We start from the raw sequence: 21,234 nt of genomic DNA, 5'->3' as shown, positions 1-21,234 counted from the left end.
CCTTCCCTTTCTCCCCCCTGCTTTCCCTTCCCTTTCCATCCCTTTCTGTTTCCCTTTCCCTTTTCCCTTCCCTTTCTCCTCACCCTTTCCCTTCCTTCTCCTTCTTCCCATCTTCATTCCCCTCCTCTCCCCTTCTTCTTTCTTTCTCCTCCCCATCTCCCCACACCTGACAACACCCAGGGACACACAGCTCACATCCCCTGATCCTCTGCAGCATCTCCCCCAGCACGGGCAGCCCCCAGAGCCAGCAAAACCCAACAGATCCGAGCCCACCTGCTGCTGTGTACCCAAGGAGGTCTGCCCACAGGGCCTGGGGGGCAGTGCAGGGGATGGGGATGGGGATGGGGATGGGGATGGGGATGGGGATGGGGATGGGGATGAGGATGGGGATGGGGATGGGGATGGGGATGGGGATGGGGATGGGGATGGGGATGGGAATGGGGATGGGGATGGGTCCTGCCCCTGGGCCATGGATCTGTACCTGACCCCCAGGAGGTGGCTGTGTGGGCAGATGTCACTTCTATTCCTTCGAACATACAAAAGATGTGTATTTCATAGACGTGGCTGTTTTGTGAGGTGCTGCACCCACCATCCCTGCCCCCCACCATCCCTGCCCCAGGTCTCACACTGTGCCCGGGGCACAGCCCCACACTGCTGGCACAGAGTGGGGGTCAGTAAACAGAGCCCGGGGTCGGGGGTGAAGAGGGGAGAGGAGCTGGTTCCTGTATGCTGTGTGTGACCTGCACTCTCTGGCTCATGGAGGAGATCGGGACCGGTGCCTGTGAGGGCTCTGTAGGGTTTGGGGGAGTGCCATGTTGTCTCAGGGGGTTTATAGGGAAGCGGTGTCTCAGGGTGGCATTCAGCCAGGCTGCCTCCTGGGGCTTTTGTAGCACTCCCTGGTACAGAATGTGGTGACAGCTGTGCTGCGGTGGGGACACAAATGACCACGGCCTGGTTGTGTCCCCCAGCAAGCCTCCATTTCTCCCTCCTTCACCACCACCACCACTGCATCTCGCCCTGTCTGTCCATCTGTGTTCACATCGAACTCTCTCTCGCTCCCCTTTCCAACAGGTGCTTCCCCAGAGCTTTGTGGTGAAGGGGGAGCAGCCAGGAAACAGGCGCGTGACTTAAGCCAGTGTCACGCGTGCTCCACGCAGAGCATCCGCGGTGACAGATGTGACTCTGGGTCAGGTGAGGTGGGCGACAGATCACTGGCATGACTCACAGTGGGGAGCACATCAGCCCTCATCCTATGACATTACAGCTGCCCTATTGGGCTCAGCTGTGTCCAGGACAGCAGAGACCCGCCAGCCCCACAGCCAGTGCCTCCATCACACCTGGGAGTGGGGGGACAGCTCTTGGTCCCTCTTCTTGCTGCAGTGGAGAATGTCCTCGCTTCTCTTGTTGCTGGGCACGACGCAATGGCTGTGATGGGACATCAGCTTTGCGTTGTCTGCTCTCCATTGGTGTGAGGGACGCAGAGCCCCGGCTGGTGGGAAGGAGCCAGAGCCACACCCAGAGCACAATGGTCCCTTCTGTGGCTGCCGGTGGGGTGATGTGGGGTGGAAGTGCTGCTCTCCAGCATGGCTCTGCTGACATTGCCGTGGAACACAGGAGCTGTGGGGTGCACACAGCCTCTGACCCACCAGGACCTGGTGGCAAAGGGAGGCTGGCTCCCACCCTTGCACCCCAGCGAGCAGGAAACAACCCTGTTCCACTCGAGGTCCATGGGTGCCTCCCCTCCCCTCTCTGCTTACAGAGCAAGGTGCTCCAGCATCCCCCACCAACACCAGGACCCCCCCGGCCCCATCCCTGCAGCCGGGGGTGCAGGCTTGGCAGCGCCAGGCCGGGCCTGCGCAGGGCCAGCTCTGGCTGCAGCGAGCCGGGGCACTCGGCCACAATGTCCCCGTTGATGGCGGTGGCACAGATGGAGACAAACAGCCCTGTTGTTGTGCACGCGGGGTGGCAGCAGGGGTGAATGAGCCCTCTGTGCTCTGGCAGTGGGTGGAGAGACGGAGGAGAGACGGCGCTCAGGGTGGCGGTGGGAGCCTCGCTCCACGCCTCGAGCCGGCAGCGCTGGGGAAGGAGGTCCTTCTCATCTGGCTGCCCCTTCCTCACCGAGCCGGGTGCTCTGGAGCTGCCATTTAGGGGATGGAGTAGGGACGGGGCAGCGGCTGCAGGCTGCTTGGGAAGAACCTGTTCCATGTCGGAGCAGCATTGCCCCCCCTGCCCCGCGCCCTGGCCAGCCGAGGAGAGGAGAGGGACGGTCCGCAGGGAGCAGCTGGAGCAAAGGTAAAGGTGATGGGGGCTGAGGATGCGGGGCCGGGCACAGGGGGATTGCAGGAGGTGAGGGACAAGACGGTGCCAGCACCCATAGTGTGAGATGCCAGGGCATGGGGGATGGGAGGAGAGTGCCCGTGGTGGGCATCGGTGTAGGGTGAATACAGCCTGAACCAGAGCTGCCTGGGGCTGGAGGCTGCGCTGCCTCGTGCGTGGTTCCCCAACATTCAGGTCGCGAATTGGTCGGTGCCTGTAGGGGAAAATCCAGGGGGAGGGAAGCTGTGGGGAGCCACTGACCCGCGGGGATGCAGGCGTGGGGCTGCATGGCAGTGTGATGAGGGGATGTGGATGATGTGCTGGGGGACATGGCCGTGTCCCCGCACTGCGGCTGCCGGCTGCAGCTGGAGCTTTCCCCCCAGCGGGGGAGAGCCGGCGCCAGCAGCTGCCCCACTGCTACAGGAGCCCCAGGACAAAACCTCCACTTTGGCATTTCTCCTGCCGAGCTATTAATAATTAAGCCACTCATTTGAGGCAAAGTCAATAGAGTGACTGGGCTGGGAACTGTTTGCAAGGAACACCCTGCCAAGAGGCAGCCAGGGTGGAGCTCAGCATCCCCTCGGCATCCCTGCCAGCAGGGCTGGGCTCCGGCAGCCACGGGGATGCTGTGGGCAGCTCGGCCGTGCTCTCGCCATCATTCCTGCTGCTCAGAAAGCCCAGGGAGCAGCGCACGGCTCGGAAAAGGAAAAGGTCGGTGAGGGCGAGCCGTGCCCAGCATCGGGTTACGCTTTCCATCCATTATTCATCGAGATGGAAATCTCAGCTGCGGCGTGGCTCGCTGCCCTCCGCAGGGACAGGGCAGGAGAGATGCAGGAGGAGGACGGAGCCAAGCTCTGCGGGGAGGTTTCGTGCACAGCGGGGCGAGACGACGGCGGGGGCCCGGTAGCGTTTCCGCGTGGTTTATTTTTCACCCCAAAATTTCCCCCCGGGGGAGGTCTCCGCCGCCCGCAGTGCGTGCCAGGCTGCAGGGGCCGTTGCGGCTGTTTGCGCTGCGTTATCCAGAGGGAGGCACGATGGTGCGAAGGACGGATGGAGGCCGTGCAGGTGCTGGATGGCAGGCGGGCAGGGCACGGCTCGGCCGCTGTCCCCACGCAGCACAGTGCCCTGCTGCAATGCGGCACACGGGCAGCCCCGCTGCGGCGGTGCTGGGGGTGGGGGGGGGGGGATGTGCGTGCAAATGTGTCCTCATGTGCAACGCTGCAGGCACGGGGCGTGCGGGTGTGTGTGCGCCCTTGGCAGAAGGCGTGCGTGCACCTGCAGCCGTGTCCTTGAGTGTGCAGGTGCGTGGATGTGTGACCCCCCCCCCCCCGTGTCTGTGTGTGGGGGTGCGTGGCCTTGTGTGCGAGCAGGAATGCGTGAGTGCGTAACGTGGAGCTGTGCGCGTTGCGTGTGCGTTGCGTGCACGAGCATGCGCAGATGGGCGTGTGCTCCTGCGCACACATGCACGAGGATTCATGGATGTGTGTGCCCTGTGCATGCACACGTGTGTGTATGCGTGTGCTGCCGGGGGGGCTGTGCAGGGAGGGTGGTGAGGGGCAGCTCTGGCACAGCCCAGGAGTGTGGACCTGGATCTCCCGTGGTGCCAGTGCTCCATGCCAAGTTCTCCCCTTTCCAAATGTTTGCTGGGGTTGAAGCACTGCAGTCACCTGTTCCTCCCACCCCAGCTCTTTGGGTTTTGCTTTTGCAAAGGGAATTGCTTTTGGTTTTTGCTGCATGAGGAAGAGGGGTACAGCACAGGCAGAGCTGCAGCACCTTGGCTACAATTCCCTCTTGACCAAGGATGAGCCTGGCACTGGTTCTCCTCTCCCCAGTCCCTGAAAGCCTCCTGTAGTGCTCCTTGTGCTTTATTTCTCATGATTTACCTTCCATAAGCTTTGGTCCCCATGCTCCCCATCCCTCATCAGCCACAATGCTGACAGCTGTGTCCCTTCTGCCCCTCACAGGTGACCACGATGCTGTACCACCATGGGAAGCCCTGGAGGTCCATGTGCAAGGGGCTCGTCCTGGGGACCCTCCTGACCAGCTTCATGCTGCTGCTCTACTCCTACGCTGTGCCCCCGCTGCAAGTCAGCATGACAGAGTGAGTGTGGGGACCCTGTGTCACCCAGGCTGACCCTGGTGGCTTTGCACTGGGATGTCATTGTCCCCACATGACCCACTTGGCCCCATCTGTGCGATGGGAAGGCTCCTGGGGAAGCTCGCCATGGGGCAAGGGGGCTCCCAGCAAAGTGGGTACAGGGGGGTGTCATGCAAACCCGGCACTCAGTGGGGCTCAAGTGATGGCTGTTTCCCCAGGTGTGCGAGCAGCACGTCTAGAGAGAACATTAACTTTATCACATTTATAAAAGAGCTCTGCATGTGGGCATTCTGTATGTTTGTTCCTGCTCTACACCGTGATACCCACGGCATCAGTGAGCTTCACGGAGTTGCCCGAAGTCATTCAATCCTGGAGTGTCTGTTACCATCTCTGAGCATCTCAGATAGCACAGGGATTGTTCTGCTTGCTCCTCTGGCAGCGATACCATGCCCTTAGGTCCCCCTCTGCTCACCTCACCGCTGTCCTCTCTCTCCTCCCCACCAGTATCCCCGTCCCCTCCTGCTCCTCCTCCCAGCTGCAAGCCAAGGGACCAGTGATCTCCAACAGCACACGTGGCACCTCGGGAGCCAGCTGCCGGCCCAAGCTGGACATCATGTTCATGAAGACCCACAAGACAGCCAGCAGCACCATCCTCAACATCCTCTTCCGCTTTGGGGAGAAGCACCGCCTCAAATTCGCCTTCCCCAACGGCCGCAACGACTTCTACTACCCGTCCTTCTTCGAGCGGAGCCAGGTGCAGCACTACCGCCCGGGTATGTGCTTCAACATCATCTGCAACCACATGCGCTTCCACTACGAGGAGGTGCGCAAGCTCCTGCCGGCGGACGCCGCCTTCGTGACGGTGCTGCGGGACCCTGCCTACCTCTTCGAGTCCTCTTTCCATTACTTCGGGCGCGTCATCCCGCTCACCTGGAAGCTGCCGGGGGAGGACAAGCTGGCCGAGTTCCTGCGGGACCCTGGGCATTACTACGACCCGAACGGGTTCAACGCGCACTACCTCCAAAACCTCCTCTTCTTCGACCTGGGCTACGACAACAACATGAACGCCGACAGCGCGCTGGTGGAGCAGCGCATCCGGGAGGTGGAGCAGCGCTTCCACCTGGTCATGCTGCTGGAGTACTTCGATGAGTCCCTGGTGCTGCTCAAGGACCTGCTGTGCTGGCAGCTGGAGGACATCCTCTACTTCAAGCTCAACGCCCGCAAGGGTTCCACCGTCTCCCGGCTGACACCTGAGCTCTATGACAAGGCGACATCTTGGAACCTCATTGACGCCAAGCTCTACCGGCATTTCAATGCCACCTTCTGGCAGAAAGTGGAGGCGTACGGGAGGGAGCGGATGGCCAAGGATGTGGCTGAGCTGCAACGGGAGAATGAGAAGATGAAGAGCATCTGCATCGATGGGGGGCACGCCGTGGACGCCAGCGCCATCCAGGAGTCCTCCATGCAGCCCTGGCAGCCGCTGGGGGAGAAGTCCATCCTGGGCTACAACTTGAAGAAGAAGATCAACAAGAAGCACCAGAAGCTGTGCCGCAAGATGCTGACACCCGAGATCCAGTACCTGACAGACCTCGGGGTCAATCTGTGGATCACCAAGCTGTGGAGCCGCGTGCGGGACTTCCTCAAGTGGTAGGAGAAGCAGGCACCCTGCGGGAGAGCTGTCGGCTCACGTCTTCCTCACTGTGTGTGTCTTTGGGTTAGACCCCACTGTGGGTCCCCAGCCAACCCTGGGCACCCAAGAGTGGCACAGGGGACGTGGGGACCCAGTTTGGAGGACGCAGGCTGTTAGGGTTGATTGGGAGTTTGAGGTTTTTCCCAACAGCATCCACTTCTTCCTCCCATGTGGAAATGCCAGAGGTGGTATGTGAGGGGCAGGGCCCCATCGTGCCCCCATTGCAGCGATGGACACCCACCACCACGCCCTTGGAGATGCACAGGGGGTCAGACAGCAGTGGGACCCACAGAGCATGGGATGAGAGACCTGGGGGCAGTTCGGAGCTCACACTGATTCACTCCCAAAGGGCTGCTTTCACCACTCCCTATCCTTCCATCCCAGATTTTGGGCTCCCTGTCTCAGCCCATCATGACAACCATGCTGCTTGGGCTTCCCCGGCCCATGGGTCTTCAGTGCACCTGTGTCCATCGATCCCCTGGAAAGCCCCAACAGGTTTCTAAGCACTGTCCATGCTTGAGTTTGGAGAGCATCAAAACCACCCCGAAGCTGTGCCAGCAGTGGTCCCCAGTGCATCCCCGCAGCACCCTGAGGCAGCAGGTCCCCCCAGCACGCTGTTTTCCCAGTTAGAGGACCCCGTGGTGCTGATCCCTGGTAGGACCATGGGGCCTGGTGAGAACTGGTGTGGGGAGCAGGCGTGGAGCAGGGTCCCCACAGTGCCAGCACCTGGCACAAATGAAACACAAGGACAAGGCAAGAGCAGCGTGGGGCTGGGCTGGGCAGAGCTGGTGGTGGGGACAGCCCCAGTGGGAACCACCACATCATGGGGAGCCCTCGGGTGTCCTGGCTGGGCTGGATGACAATGGTATGGGGCAAAGCCGAGAGTGGCCCAGGCCATGGCACCACGTGGCCACAGGGGTGACAGCAGGTTGTCACCTGCCTGGGGCATGGGGTAGCAGTGGGTAGCCCAGCCCTGTCCCCTCTGTGTGTTCATGTTCTGCTCTGTTTGTGAAGGAAAGCAATAAAAAAAAAAAAGTAAGAAAGAAAGAAAAAAGCAATTCTACTTTTGTAAGATAATTGTATTGTATATTTGGCAGTTTTTAATACACCAATGGTCCAGCTGGTCTCCGTTGGTCTTGTTCTTCTCTGCGGGGACTGGATGAGGCTCTGGGCTGTCACCGGGGGGGGAGAGCTCCAAAGATGCTCTCTGGGATGGGCAGGAGTGGACACTTGGGGGCTGCATGGAGGCTCCCATGGATCTCGTGGCCTTCTGCAGGACCCCAGGGCTGACTTAGAACAGCTACACTTCTGCAGTGCAGGAGCACTGAATGGAGCTGGGTGGGTGCCAAGGGGGGGGAAGGTGGTGTGCTGGGGAGCAGGACTTGTGAGGTGGGACAAGAGTGGGGTGGTAGGGCCAGGATGGGACTGAGACCACATAGTGGGACTTATTTTGTTCAGTGGGACGAAGAAAGGGCCACCTCTTCGTGGACCACCAAGACAGACTGTGTGCACAGCTAACACCAGGACAAGGTGACGATGCCGGACTGTGCTTAGGACCAGGAGCACGTGGTGGGACCAAAACTAAGTGGAGGGGTTGGGACTGTGCAAGATTTTGCTGCAGAGAACATCCAGCAAATCCCTTTCCTCCTCCCTCCCAGAAAAACAAAACAAAAACCAAGCAGCTCCAGGTGGGGGCAGTTTGCAGCCACCTGTTACTTAAAGGCCTGCAGGGCAGAGGTTGTGCTGCTGCTCTCTGAGGATGGAGCTCTGCTGGGTGCTGCTGTGTGGGGCTGTGCTGGGGGTGGCAGGTGAGTAGGGCTGGTTGTATGGGGGAAGTGGGTGGCCTGCTGCTGGTTCCCAATGTCCCACTGGTGGAGAGGGGCTCTGTGAGCTCCCTGTGCCCCTAGGGGCACCTGAGGAGCTGGATGTCTCTGGTGTAGCCCAGCCCTGCTATCCAAGCTCTCCCCTTGCTGCAGGGAACACCATGGCTCCAGTATCCTCTGGTCATACTGCATTTGCTCTGAGGGTGTCCCTGGGTGTGGGGACGCACACTGTGGCCTCAGTGCCTGCTGCTTCCACCCCACCTGGTGGGCCGCATGCTCATTCCTGCTTGGAGGAGCCCACTGTGAACTTCACCTTAAGGCTGCTGGATGGTGAGTGCTCTGTGTTGTGCTGGAGGGGTGGGGGAGGGAGACCAGAAGATTGGGTCTGCCTGGACTCCAGCAGCCATCCAGGAGCAGGGGCTGAGCTCTCCCACGTGGCAGGCTTGAGAATCTGGGGAGTGCTGGAGGCGAAGACCCCTATGGTTGGAGCTCTGGGCCAAGTTCTACATCCCATCTGCAGCTGGATGCTGCTCTGAGCCTTCCCTTCCTTCTCCTTCAGGAGACCCCAGGGCTACGAGGAGTCCACTGGTGCTCAGCCGCAGTGCTGTGCTGCACCTGGAGGCCAGGGTGGATGTCAGCTCTGATGTGTCCCCCAGGATCTCTGTGGAGCAGTGCTACTGTGTGGGATCGGGGCAGCAGGATCACCCGAGGAAGAGCTACGTGGTGGTGAACCGCTATGGGTCAGTGGGGGGTGGGAGAGGTCCTGGGTCAGCCTGGCAATGTCCCTAACGTATCCCTGGGTCTCCTCAGGTGTCTGCATGGCCCAGGGCTGGGCAGTGTGTCTGTCCAGCAGTGGAGAGGGACGTCTGTCCTCCAGCTCTCCATCCTGGCCCCTGTGCTGGAGGCTGAGCCTGAGGAGGAGGTGAGGTTGTGGTGGAGAGCTGCCCCCCTTCCCCCCACATTGTGCCACCCTTCCCAGCAGCTCCTGCTCCCCGGTGGGGTGGTCAGAGCCCCTGAGGAGGCCACGGAGGTGGAAGTGAGGATGACTGCTGTCTTGGCAGGTCTACGTGCACTGCCTGCTGTCAGCATGGGCTGCCAGGAGGCACGGCCCGGTGTCCTGCTTCTACAATGACACCACAGCCAGGTGAGCTCAACCCAACAGTCCCTCGGGGTGCAGATGGGTTGAAAGGACCCCTCTGGGAAGGGTTGAGACCCAAAGGGATCTCTATCCATGGGCATGGTGCCCACGGGGGTGGAAGCTGGGGATCCATAGACCCCCCCCCCTCCCCAGCTCTGTCCTTCCCTCCCAGGTGGCACAATGCAGAGGACCCCTCCAGGAGCGCCCTATGTGACTGCTGTGACACTCAGTGTCCCCACGGTGCCACCAGGCTTGGGGAGCTGCAAGGTACATCCCTAGGGGTGGCTGTGCAGGGTGGGGGAAAGCTGCAGCCACACACAGAGGAGCTGTAGGGGTGCGTATCCCTGCAGAGTTCCCGGGAGAAGGGACACTCCACTGGGAGACAGCGGGACCAGTGCTGGTACGGGAACTGGAGCCGTGGTTTGAAGGTGAGCAGATGACCCCGAGCTTCTCCCCACGACCCTAAACCAAGCTATACCAGGCTGGGAGCTGGGCTCCCACTGCCCCAACCCCCCCTGACCGCGTTGTCCCGCAGCGCCGTGCCGCACCGTGAAGGAGCTGCTGCTGGTCGGGCTGGCCCTGGTGGGCAGCGCTGTGGTGGTGGCCACCATCGTGGGCAGTGTGCTGGGGTTGGGCCTGGCTGCGTGGCGGCTGCGTGGGGCACGGCGTGGCCGGCGGCCCCCGAGGAGGCAGTGTCCCTTCCAGGCTGAGCTGCAGGCGGTGGTGGGGGCCCTGGTCCCCCGAGAGATGGAGGAACGTGCTGAGAGTGGGACGGAGTACCGCAGCCTGGAGCTGGGTGCGGTGTGAGCTGTTCTCTGCAATAAAAAGGTCTCTTTTCTTTAAGTGTGTGACTTCTTTTCTTGCGTGGGGATGGAGGTGTGGGAACCCTGCAACACCCGTGAGGATGGGGCTTCCCAGGGGGTGTGAGCATTGGGGCAGGATCTGCTGCCCTGGGGAGCTGATGCCGTGTCCTCTCCTGATACCCAAACACCACCCACAGCAGGTAACGTTTGAAATAGTTTATTAGGACCAAGTGCAGGGTGCATGCAGCCATTCCATGGCCACAACCTGAGTGTGGGTTCACAGTGCAGGGGGTGCAGCACCCCAAAGCCAGCAGTGTGCCTCTGTTTCCCCGCCCAGTTCTGCACAGCCCTGTGGCTCAGGGTGCAGACGGGGGCTCCTCAGTGCCATACAGCTTGCGGATGCTGGAGTCCATCAGGAAATCCACAGACCTGCAGCAGGGGGGATGAGCCCTACAACGTCACCCTGGGGTCCCCCTGCAATGTGGCTCATCCACCCTCCTGCTGTCCCCAGTGTCACACCACTAATCCCCAGTGCCTGCTAATCCCCATCAGCTCCTCCCTCCCCCACTGCAGGGATGTGTCCCCAGCTCACTCCAAGAAATACCGTGGGACCATGGTGGCCGTCCCTGCGATGCTCACCTGTCGATGGGGGTGATGATGATGGGGATGGCAGCCAGCCCCACTGCAGTGGTGGTCCACTTTCGGACAGGTAGAGGCCAGCGGGTGAGGGAGGCCAGCAGGGCCAGCGAGGCGGCACACAGGCGGTTGATGGTGAAGCCTGGGATGGCCACCGAGGCCAAGCTCTGCCACACGAAGGTGTCTACCACTGCCACCCCCACCCGCCGTGCCCTGCCGGGGTCCTGTGCGTGGACCTGGGGGAGAGCAGAGCGGCTGTGGGATGGGGGCAGGCGGGGCCATGGGGGGGAGCGGCAATGGGGGGGGACACTCACCGCCGCAGCTCTCCTGCCCTTGTCGATGGCATCGGCGGTCACGTAGGCTGTGGCCACCCCATAGCTGGCCCACACGGCCGCCAGCGGGACGATGGGGCGGAAGGACTCGCCCACCTCGTTGGCGTAGCCTGGGGGGCAGCAGGGCTCAGCGGACGCGGTGTCACACCCACCCCGGGGTCACCTTGGGTCTCAGCGTTGGGACGGCGGGGATCGAGGCGGGGGGGGGGGGGGACGGGACAGCGGGCAGAGGGTTTAGGGGGGGCAGGAACGCGGGGACGGAGTCTCCCGGAGCTCGGGGAGCGGCGGGAGCTGCTGCCCGCTGCCGGTACCCCGCGCCAGCGCTGATACCGAGCGCTGGCGGCGGTGTCGGTACCCGCTCTCACTGTCGGTACCGGGTTCCCCGTGCCAGCCCCAGCGCACGGTTCCCGGTGGCGGTGCCGGGCGCAGTACCCGGTGCCGGGCGCAGTACCCGGTGCCGGTCGCGGTGCCGCAGCTCACCCAGATAGCGGACCCACGTGTCCCGGTAGGGGTCGGGCTCCTCCGCCCCCATGGCGCGCTCCCGCCAGCGCCCGCTCGAGGCCACGCCCCCTGCCCCACTCACCCCCGCGCATCGTACCGCGAGGCCCCGCCCCCTCCCGGGTACCGCCCACTTGCCCGGGTCTAAGATGGTGGCCGCGAAGGCAAGGCCGGGCAGCACGTGACCCTACCGCAGCCGTCACGTGGGTGGGATGCGCGGCCGGGCCGTGGGGGAGCAGCGGGGGACGGGCACGGGGACACTGTTGTGGGGCTGAGTGGGGGAGGAGGGCCAGGATAAGGGGCGGAGGGGGCAGCGGGGCCTGGGGATGGATCGGAGGGACAACAACCAGTCAAGCCATTCACTGTCCATCCCTTTACTGCCCCCACCGCACCCAGCCCCACCGGCGGGGGCCACGTAAGGCACAGAGGGGCCGACAGCCCCGGGCACAGCCCCCCGGGTCCCTGAGCCGCGGGGCACCGTTCCCCATCTTCCATCCCGTGCACTGCCGTCACGGGCTCTGGTCCAGGGCCACCTCTCCCAGCTTGTCCCCGAGCTGCTGGATCTGCTGGGCCGAGGTGGCATCGGGCAGCAGCACCTCCACGCTGTAGCTCACCTTCTTGGCATGGATGTAGCTGTAGGTGTTGTCGAAGCGAAGGACGTCTGCAGGAGTGGGGGGGTCAGGGCGCTGGGGATGGAGCTCGGGGGTGAGGGACAAGGGGGCACTCACAGATGCCGGGCGTGGAGCAGGTGAGGGAGCCGTCCTCGGGCACCATGTGTGCGTTGTAGCGTTGGGTGGGGAACACCTCGGTCATGTCGCCTGCCCGCTGCCGCTCCCCGAGTTTGGTCTTCAGGTACACCCCGAAGCCCACATCAGACCCCTCTGACTTGAACTGCCACCTGCCAGAGGGACCCTGGGGTCACTGCTGCCTGCATCACTGCCCTTGTCCCCCAGGGCACGGACCCCCCCCTCACCTGAGCACGCAGCCGGGGGCGAGGATCTCGCACTCCACCTGGTGGGACGAGCCCCGGTTGACCACCACTGTGTGCTCATAGGGCTGTGCCAGCTGGTCCCGCACGTAGTACTGCTGCGGCACATCCCCTCCGTAGTTGATCTGCAAAGGGATGGTTTTGCACACAGGATGTGGCCATCCCACAGCCCTCATGCTGTAGGGGATGCTCCTCACCTTGCTGGGGCATCTGGGGTTCCCATCGGGGTCTGTCAGTGTGCCCCCATACTCCACTGGGATCTGCGAGGGGTCGATGTACTTCTGCAGGACCTCCTTCCAGTTGGCTGGGGGATAGCAAGGCGTTCAGGGGGGCTGAGACCCGCACGGGGACCTCAGCCTGAGGGGGGGACCCCAAGGCTGCACGGACAGGGTGAAGGTTACCACAGCCCCACTCACATCCCAGCACCACGACCTTCTTGCGAGTGTCCTCGCTCAGGAAGTGCTTGACCAGGTTGTAGGCCACTGGGAAGATCTTGGGAGCTGGCAAGCAGAGCCAGGAGTCAGGGCAGCCATTCCAGCACGATGCCCGGCTGCATGCCCGCACCTCGCTCACCCTTCACGATGAACAGGCGCTTCAGGGATTCAGGGTAGTTCTCCTCAAACATGGCCAGGAGCTGCGGGATGGGGAAAGCTTTGCATCCACGTCCTCCTGCCCCAAGCATCCCCTGGGGCAGCCCCATCTTTGCAGGCTTTGCGCAGGTGGGGAAACCAAACATCCACCCAAGCTCCACTGAGGCCCTGCTCTTCTATCAGCCCCTGGGACGTGAGTCACAGCCAGTCCCCGGGTCACCCCACAGCCCAAGGACACCTGGGATGAGGTCCTGACCTCAGAGGTCCCTGCAAGCCTCACCTCACCATACGCTTCCACCGCTGGCTTCCAGAGGTGCTTCAAGCCCAGGCCCTCGCAGTCATAGACCATCAGCACCATCTCAATCTTCTTTCCCAGCTGGGACAGGGACAGAAGGGTCAGTGGGGGTGATGAGTTCATGGACCAAGAAGCATCAGCCACTGCCAAGTCCCTGCTCCCACCTGTCATTGCCACCCCTGGGAAACAGGGCAGCCCAGTGACAGTCCCTTTGTCCCCAACAAGCCCAGTGCTTCCTCTGGAGCACCAGTGCAGGAGTGCTGGGACAGGGACATGGGTGGCAGCAGGGACGATGGTTGGCAGGGCTGGGCAGGACAGGGGCTGGTGGGGGTCACAGACTTATGGAGCTGGTAGGAACCTGGGCTGGTGACAGTGGAGATAGGCAAGGGGAGGTCTTGTGGATTTGTTGGGGGATGTGGCTGGATGGGGACAGCCAGGCAGGTGCCCACCTTCTGGCTCTGCTTCTCGCACTCTTGCCGCAGCAGCTCGCAGTCACGGAACTTGTTCTTGAGCAGGTCCTGCTTGGAGGCGGAGAACAGCAGCCCCTTGGCGTCCAGCGGCCCGATGATCTCGTACCAGATGGGGCTGCCCTCCCGGTCATAGCCACACATGCCTCCAGACATGTACTTCCTGATCACCTGTGGGAACACCGTAAGTTGGGGATGCCCATCTTGGGGGGCAGACCCCCACCACAGGCCGGGGACCCCCACCTCAGGTGCCTCCCATGCAATGATGTTGTCAGCATCCATGCGTTTGCGGACCTCCACGTGCTGCAGAGGTGAGGAAGAGCAAGCCAGGGTGAGGGCATGTGGGGTCTTGGGGACACTCCAGCACCTTGGCCAGGCTCCCCCAGTACAGGGACCCCCTCACCTTGCGGAGCATGGCCTCTGACTTGGGTAGGTCGAAGCAGCGTGCTGTGAGAGAGCAGAGAGAGAAGCTCAGCCCCGCATGGGGTGCAGCTGGGACATCGCTGCTGAACCCGCCGCCCTCTGCCCTGCTGCCAGCTTGATAAAGTCCAGGTGCAGCCAGCACCCTGGCACAGTGCCCACAGCCCCCATGAGATGTCCCAGCCCCACCGTACCCCCTCCTCCCTGCTCCCCCCCCCCCCCCAGGCTTACCTCGGAGCCATTTCAAGAGGAAATAGTCATCCTGGGAGGGCAGTGAGGGGAGCAAGTCCTTAATGTTCTCTCGAAACTGCGGGGGAGAAGGGGCGCCGTCAGCAAGGCTGGGGATGTGGCCTTGTCCCCAAAGCTTGAAGTTTGTCCCCGGGGCAGCTGGCTGCACTGAGCAGTCTCTGCCCCCCTCCCTGCCACGGGAGGGTCCCCAGGCTGGCTGCCAAGCACAGGGTGTCCCCAAACCAGTCCCCGTGCCCTCCAAAGCGAGGTGTCAGCCCTCTGCCCCCTGCATGGGGCTTTGAGGTCAGGGCCGTGCAGCGAGCAGCCACCGCACATCTCCGGTGGCACCGCTACAGTCTGTGGGGACCGGGGATGCTGCCCTGGGGCAGGCGGTGCAAATCCCCCATGCACCGTACCAGCCCGTAACGAGGCTGACCGGATTATCCCCGCCTGAATTTAGGTGTAATTAAACCTGGGATTAACTCCCTCACCCAGAGGAAAACAACACGGTCGCGGGCGGGTGGGAGGGGACGGGTTTCACAGCTCCTTGCATCAGGGCTGCAATCACAGAGTGTCTCGTCCCAAAATCCGGGCCGAGCACCGGCACAGCCGTACCCACCCGGGTCATCGCCCGCGGGCCGGAGTTGGGCTGTGTCCTACACACGATAAGATAACACCGCTGTTGTCCCCTCGTTGATCGATCCCCACCGAGGCCAATAAACCTCAGCGGGGCTGATGCGGGGGGGACGAGGCGAAGCCATTGGATGTCCCCCAGCAGGTGACAGCCACCATTCCGGGTGGGCACCGTCCACCCGGCAGCGATGCCTGCCCGGACAGAGGGATGTTCCCCCGTGCCGTGTTTTTGCGGGATGGAAGCGCTGCGGGGCGGAGGGAGGCGCGGCACGCACCCACCATCCCGCGGGACCCCCCCGCAACCCGGCTGCCGAGAACGGGGAGCAAGCGGAGCCCTCGGGATGCTCGCCGCGCCGGTGGAAGCCGAGCTGTGTCATCGGGCCTCCCCGAGGGTCTGCGTCCCGGGCCCCGGTGATGTGCAGTCCGGGCACCCCCGCGGTGCCGTCCCCCCCACCCTCGATGCCGCTCTCACCTGCGCCAGCACCTCCGCCTGCCGCGGGCTCAGATCCCCGACGCGGCCGCTCATGGCGCCGGCCCCCGAGCCCCCGGCGCCGCCTCTTAAGGGCGGCCGGGATGGAGCAGGGCGAGGCGGCTCCGCCCTGTGCCGCCTCCAGCGCACGGTGCCGGCCTTGGACTGTGCCCGGCAGCGGTGGCCGCGGGGGCACGGCCCGGAGTGCGGCTGGGATGGAGTGAGAGATGGGACAGGGGACAGGTGGGGACAGGTGCGAGATGGGGATGGGAGATGGGGATGGGGGTGGGAGATGGGGCAGGGGATAGGTGGGGTAGGGTGGGAGATGGGTACGGGAGATGGGGACAGAATGGGAGATGGGGACAGGAGACGGGGCAGGGGACAGGTGGGGACAGGTGGGAGATGGGGACAGGAGATTGGGACAGGGGTGGGAGATGGGGGAGAGAGATGAGGACAGGGGCGAGAGATGGGGCAGTGAACAGGTGAACTTGGGACAGAGATGGGGCAGGGATAGAAATGGGGACATGGATGGGCATTTTGGGAGGGGGACAGGTGGGAACAGGCAGATGGGGATAGGGCGGGAGGAGATGGGCACAGGGGTGAGGGATGTAGCAGGGGACAGGTGAAAGGGGGACAGAGTGGGAGATGGGGCAGGGGAAGAGATAGGGATATGGATGGGACTTGGGGCAAGGGACAGATGGGAACAGGGGGCAGAGATGGGGACAGTGTGGAAAACGGGGCAGGAACAAGGGGGACATGAGGAAAGAGACAGATGGGACAGGAAATGGGACAGGGTACAAAGGTGGTTACAAAAAAGAGGAGGAATACTGACAAGACACAGGGGAAGGAAGATGGAGATGAGGGACACCAGGGAGGTGTCAGGGCACCAGGGAGAGAAGATAGGATCACGGGACAAGGTAGGGAGATGGGACAGAGAAAAGAGGTGGAGAAGGGGACAGAGGTGGGGACAAGGCTGCAAGATGGGGTGAAGTACAGAGAGTAGAGATTGGAGATGTGGGAGGCAATAGGTAGGAACAGGAGCAGGATCTGGGGTCAGGGAATGGAAAACAGGGATAAGAGATTGGGACAGGACAGAAGCATGGTGTGCAGTGCTTGTGCAGGTATCTGTGAGCAGGAGTGATGCTTGTGTTCCCACAAGGGCTGTATGTGCCCAGAGGAACCAGGGCCATTCCCCAGGCTTGAGAACCCCTATTCTTTGGGCTGGGGGCTGCTGTGATCCTCACGGGTGTGCCTCAGTCTGCACCCACTGCCTCTGGCTCAGCCCCTCAGGATCTGTCCTGCCTTGTGCCCCGGTCCCGAGGGGTTGTGGAGTGCTGTGCCATACATTTGTATGTGGTGACAAGTTGAGGGGGCATGGATGGGGGCCCATAGTCCCTTCAGCTTTGTCCCCATGCTCAGTGCTCAACCAGTGCCAGTGGTGAGCCTAGTTCCTGCCATTTCCCTGGCCCCAGTGCTGATTCCCAGCCACATCCCAGTCCTGCTTCCTGCCCCTGCCCCAACTAATCCCTGCCCCCATGGCTGGTACCAGTGCCTCTCCCTGCCCTCATCTCCGTCCCATTCCATGCACATCTTTCCTCTCCCCATCCCCATCTGCAACCTCATCCCCATCCCTTCCATCTCCTGCTTTATCCTTCCCATCCCCATCCCCATCCCAGTCCTTGTCCCCTTCACATCCCCATGCCCACCCCGTTCCCATTACTCCAGCCCAGCCAGCGAAGTGCAGAGTGTGCGCGGTCAGTACCGAGCCCGGTCCTTTATGACAGCTTCATTAAGAGCCTGGAAGAGGAGCAGAGTGCCCTCCACGTTCCCGCTTCATCCTCATCCCACCCTATCCGCGCAGCCGGGGCGGGGGAGGGGAGCTCTGTCCCAGCGCGGGGCGCCGCGGTCCCTCGGACCTCCCCGCCGCTAGGGGGCGCTGTGCTGCGGCGCGGAGCAGCCATGGCGGCGCTGCGTGCCGCGCTGCTGGCGCCGCTGCTGGCGCTGAGCAGGGCCGGGCCGGGACCGGCGCCCTCCGCCCGCGTGGAAGTGGCTCTGTCGGGGCCGGGAGACGCGGACGGGGCCGGGACGGCGGCGGGGCCCGGCGGTTCCTACACGCTGCGCGGGGCGCTGCTGGGAGGCGGCGGGAGCGGGCCGGGCCGCGGGGCGCCGCGGGAAGAGGAGATCGGGGGGCGGCTGGTGCTGGTGAGGGGGGGGCGGCGGCGGGGTGTGCTGAGGGCTGGAGGTACTGGGGGGGGTGGGAGTGAGGGGAAGTGCTGGGGGTGAATTGGAAATGGGGGGCGATGGGCGCTCGGTGGAGGTTTGGGGGCAATGGGGGGAGGATGGGGGCTGTGAAGCACTTGGGAATGGTGGGCGGTGTGGGAGCGGTGGGGATAGGGGAGTGCGGGGGCAGAGCTAAAGGGGCAGCTGGGGATGAGGTGATGTCAGTGGGGATCAGACGATGTCCGTAGGTCCCCTCTGTGTGCCCCCCCTCGCACCGTCCCCGCTGCCCGGCTGCCTCGGGGTGCCGTGAGCCCCTGGCATTGCTGTGTCTCCAGGTGGGGGATGCGGAGCCGGAGCTGGGTGCTGCTGACAGCTGGATCGGGGTGGTGCCCGTGGGTGAGGAGCCACCTGATGGCCCCCGCAGCGCCAGGGAGGAGTCCTTCACTGCTGCCGTGGTCAGCAAGGTGAGCACACCCCACACACACACACACCTTCTGGGGCCCTTGGCAGGGAGACAGGCAGTGCGGTGCCAAGCCGTAGTGCTGAGCTTTCTGCCCCTGCAGATGAAGCGAGCCCTGGTACTGGGGGCCTCAGCCCTGCTCATCCTGGCTCTGAACCAGAACGCAATCCGAGAGGTAGGAGAGCCCCGCAGTGCTGCTGGTGCTCTGGGTGCTCTCCTGCCCCACTCAGAGCTGTCGCTTTTCTCTCTGGCGCAGCTGGATGTCTCCCAGCTCCTTGCCAAGCCCGTCATCGTGATCCAGTCCTCAGACAATGTCACCAGGCTGCTGGGAGCGTTGCTGCGGTGAGCGTCCTCCTGCAGCAGGGTCTGATTTGTGCGATGGGCAGCGGAACACAGCCAGCACTCACGTGAGGGGTGGGGAGGCAGAAGGGGCTCGGGAGATGTCTGGCACGCTCAGCTTGGCACAGGAGCATCTGTGGTGGCTTCACTGATGGGGAAACTGAGGCACGGAGCAGGGATGTGTTCTGTATGTAGTTGCTGAGAGGGCTGGGTGGAAAATGTCACTGTCACTTCCTCTGTGTGTCCCTCCATCCTTGCACGTCTCAGGAGTGGCCTCCCCCAGCGTGGCCCTGTGCCTGGCAGGAAGAGGGCTGCTGGGTGCTGGGGATGCTGCATCCTGCTGCACGCGTGTGGCTGATGCTCTTTTGTGCCTCTTGCTCATAGAGGACTACGGGCTACTGCAAAGATCACGTACCAGGCGGTGCTGCTGGAGAACCTGGTATGTAAGTCCTCCACCTCCCGTGTTTGGCTATGGGGACAGGGTCACAGCCACACCTAGACAGAATTTGCGGGCCAGTGGGTAAACTGGCATGGAGCAGGGGCCAGATCTGCAAGGGTTGCTGGAGCTACCGGTGTCCTGCTGTCCCCAGGTCTTGCTCTGTGGGAGCAGGATAGCTGCCTGGTGTTCCTCCCTCCCCTCTCGTGCGGTGCTGCAGCTGTAAATCCTGCAGCGCTGCAGTCCTGCCCCTTGTGCTGCCATGTGCCGTCGCGGGCCGTGGCGATGCGGTGTCCTGCCTTGCAGGGGGTGACGCTCACCCTGTGGTCCACCTGCGGCCTGTCCCGGGGGGGCCTCTACGGCGAGTGGCAGGGTGTCATCTGCACCGGGGAGAACAGCTCGCAGGTCCAGGTGCGTCAGCAGCGCCCGCACATGTCCCCATGGCCGTTCCCAGTGTCACCACGGCGGGGGATGGGGCTGGGGACGAAGCAGGGGTGTCCCGCTCACCCCCTGAGTGCCTGACGCTGCTGTCCCTGCAGAAGTACCTGCAGCAGCTGTGGAACACCATCCTGCTCGTCGCTCTGCTCCTCTGCACGGGGGTGATCGTGCAGGCACAGCGGCAGTCGCGGCAAGGCCTGGTGGAGCGGGATGCTGAGGTGGGAAACGGGGAGTGGGCGAGGGGACGGGGACTGTTCGGACTGGAGATGGGGAGGAGGAGGGGAGACCTCAGTTTCCTGGAAGGAGGTTGCAGCAGGGAGCGTGTTGTTCTCCTCACGTGATGGGCGATGGGATGAGAGGCAATGGCCTCCGATTGCAGCAGGGGAGGTTTAGGTTGGATGTGAGGACAAATTTCTTCATGAAAAGGGTGGTTAGGCATGGGAAGGGCTGCGTGGAGGTATTGAAGGTATTTGGTAGGTATTTAAGGGATGTGTGGACACAGCACTTAAGGACATAGCTGAGTGTTGGAAGTGTAGTGTTCAGGTGATGGACTTGATGATCTGAAGCCTCCCCTCCTGCTCTCTGCCTCCAGCTGGACCTGAAGCAGCACATTCGGCGGCGGCTGTTGGCCCTGAAGACACGGCGGTACAATCCTGGCAAGGCGCTGCGGAGCCGGGCCTGCGAGATAGATAGCTGTGCTGTGTGCCTGGACCAGTTCTGCAAGAGCCAGGTCAGACTGGTGGGACTGGTCCCAGTGAAGGTTCGGGGCCATGCATGCTAACGCAGTCCCTTTGCTCTGTTCCGTGGGGCTGAGCCTCCTCGTGCTTTACCAGGGCCCGTGAGAGGGATGTGTGGTTGGGGACTGTCCCCTCTGTTGGGGACAGATTGCTGTGCTCGTGGCTCATGTGTCCCACCTGCTTCCCTCCCTGCAGTGGCTGCGTGTGCTGCCATGTTCCCACGAGTTTCACCGGGACTGTGTGGACCCCTGGCTCCTCCTGCAGCAGACCTGCCCGCTCTGCAAGCATAACATCCTCGGTGAGAGCAGCTCTGGGACTGGGGGGTCCTGGGGCTCCCCCAGTTCACCCTCTGGGGAGCGCATTCATGCCAGGGTGAGGGCTGGGGAGAGATTGGTGCCAGCCACAGGCTGCTCTGCTCCTGGGATCCCTGTGTGACACCACCCCATTATTTTCCCTTGTAGGGAACTGCTGTGGAGAGAGCTAGTCGGCCCAGTGGACGCGCTCCGGGGACAGACGGACCCATGGCTGCTCTGGGAAGAGCTGGGGAAGGACAGGGCAGGCGTGGGGTGAGCTGTGCTCAGAGCTGGAGCAGGCTCAGCGTGGCTGTGCCCTTAGCAGCACCAGACAGTGCCTGGCCCTTAGGAGAATGAAGACTCTGGGGGGGGGTTCTCCCTGTTTGGCGTGAGTATAGGGGCCAGGGGCGTGGCTGGGCATTAGCCAAATGGCTGGGGCTGGGGGATGGGTGCCAGGGAAAGCACTCATGGGTATAACAGGGGAGGGGCCACTGAGGCTGATGGCAGAGCGTGCAGGCACTGAAGGGAAGAGCGCAGGCCTGGCTGTTCCCTCTCCCTGCTCATCATTTTTCTAAGTCTTTTCTACTCGCCTGTGGCTGCAGCAGGTGGGCAGCACCAGGCTGGGGGCCTGCCTGCAGCTGGGGCTCTGCCACAGCTGAGGGAGGGGAACAGATCTGTTCACGGTGGGGGGGTGGGGGATGGACCACCTTATTTATACTAACTTATTAGAAAGGACAGTACGAGTTAGCTGAACACAGAGTGCTTGGGGACTCGCCGTGAGCCTGCAGGGCTCTTGTTCCATGTGGCAGCTGGAGCTGCAGCACTGCTCGTGGCTGTTGCTATTAAATACCGAGCTCAGAGAGGCTGCAGTGTCTTGTGTTGTGTGG

General features: G+C 62.8%; 4 protein-coding genes across 4 annotated transcripts; 2 read left to right on the top strand and 2 right to left on the bottom strand.

Moving 5' to 3' along the window:
- Positions 1–4,932: 4,932 nt before the first annotated feature.
- On the top strand, positions 4,933–6,998 carry GAL3ST1 (galactose-3-O-sulfotransferase 1). The gene has a single exon (XM_065738645.1). The coding sequence runs from the start codon at positions 5,028–5,030 to the stop codon at positions 6,063–6,065; it is 1,038 nt and encodes a 345-aa protein (XP_065594717.1). The 5' UTR covers positions 4,933–5,027; the 3' UTR covers positions 6,066–6,998.
- A 3,071-nt stretch (positions 6,999–10,069) lies between these two features.
- On the bottom strand, positions 10,070–11,388 carry MTFP1 (mitochondrial fission process 1). Its single transcript, XM_065738644.1, has 4 exons — positions 11,317–11,388; positions 10,819–10,946; positions 10,508–10,740; positions 10,070–10,297 (listed from the first exon to the last, which is right to left on the bottom strand). Exons 1-4 carry the CDS (start codon positions 11,366–11,368, stop codon positions 10,225–10,227), a joined length of 486 nt encoding a protein of 161 aa, XP_065594716.1. The 5' UTR covers positions 11,369–11,388; the 3' UTR covers positions 10,070–10,224.
- A 304-nt stretch (positions 11,389–11,692) lies between these two features.
- Positions 11,693–15,508, bottom strand: SEC14L2 (SEC14 like lipid binding 2). The gene is made up of 12 exons (XM_065738643.1): positions 15,428–15,508; positions 14,326–14,401; positions 14,078–14,121; positions 13,918–13,977; positions 13,657–13,845; positions 13,193–13,288; positions 12,896–12,956; positions 12,739–12,822; positions 12,520–12,626; positions 12,308–12,447; positions 12,063–12,232; positions 11,693–11,995 (listed from the first exon to the last, which is right to left on the bottom strand). The coding sequence occupies exons 1-12, from the start codon at positions 15,479–15,481 to the stop codon at positions 11,844–11,846; spliced, it is 1,233 nt and encodes a 410-aa protein (XP_065594715.1). The 5' UTR covers positions 15,482–15,508; the 3' UTR covers positions 11,693–11,843.
- A 1,875-nt stretch (positions 15,509–17,383) lies between these two features.
- RNF215 (ring finger protein 215) lies at positions 17,384–21,032 on the top strand. Its single transcript, XM_065738807.1, has 10 exons — positions 17,384–17,626; positions 17,980–18,108; positions 18,208–18,279; positions 18,361–18,446; positions 18,828–18,882; positions 19,186–19,290; positions 19,419–19,535; positions 19,910–20,047; positions 20,250–20,352; positions 20,516–21,032. The coding sequence occupies exons 1-10, from the start codon at positions 17,384–17,386 to the stop codon at positions 20,536–20,538; spliced, it is 1,071 nt and encodes a 356-aa protein (XP_065594879.1). The 3' UTR covers positions 20,539–21,032.
- Positions 21,033–21,234: the final 202 nt, after the last annotated feature.

This window comes from Cyrtonyx montezumae, unplaced genomic scaffold, assembly GCF_038088225.1.
Source record: "Cyrtonyx montezumae isolate F1298 unplaced genomic scaffold, pur_monq_1.0 scaffold_23, whole genome shotgun sequence".
NCBI classification, from domain to species: Eukaryota; Metazoa; Chordata; class Aves; order Galliformes; family Odontophoridae; genus Cyrtonyx; species Cyrtonyx montezumae.
Note: the sequence above shows the minus strand (reverse complement) of the source record. Positions and strands in the feature narration are given on the sequence as shown.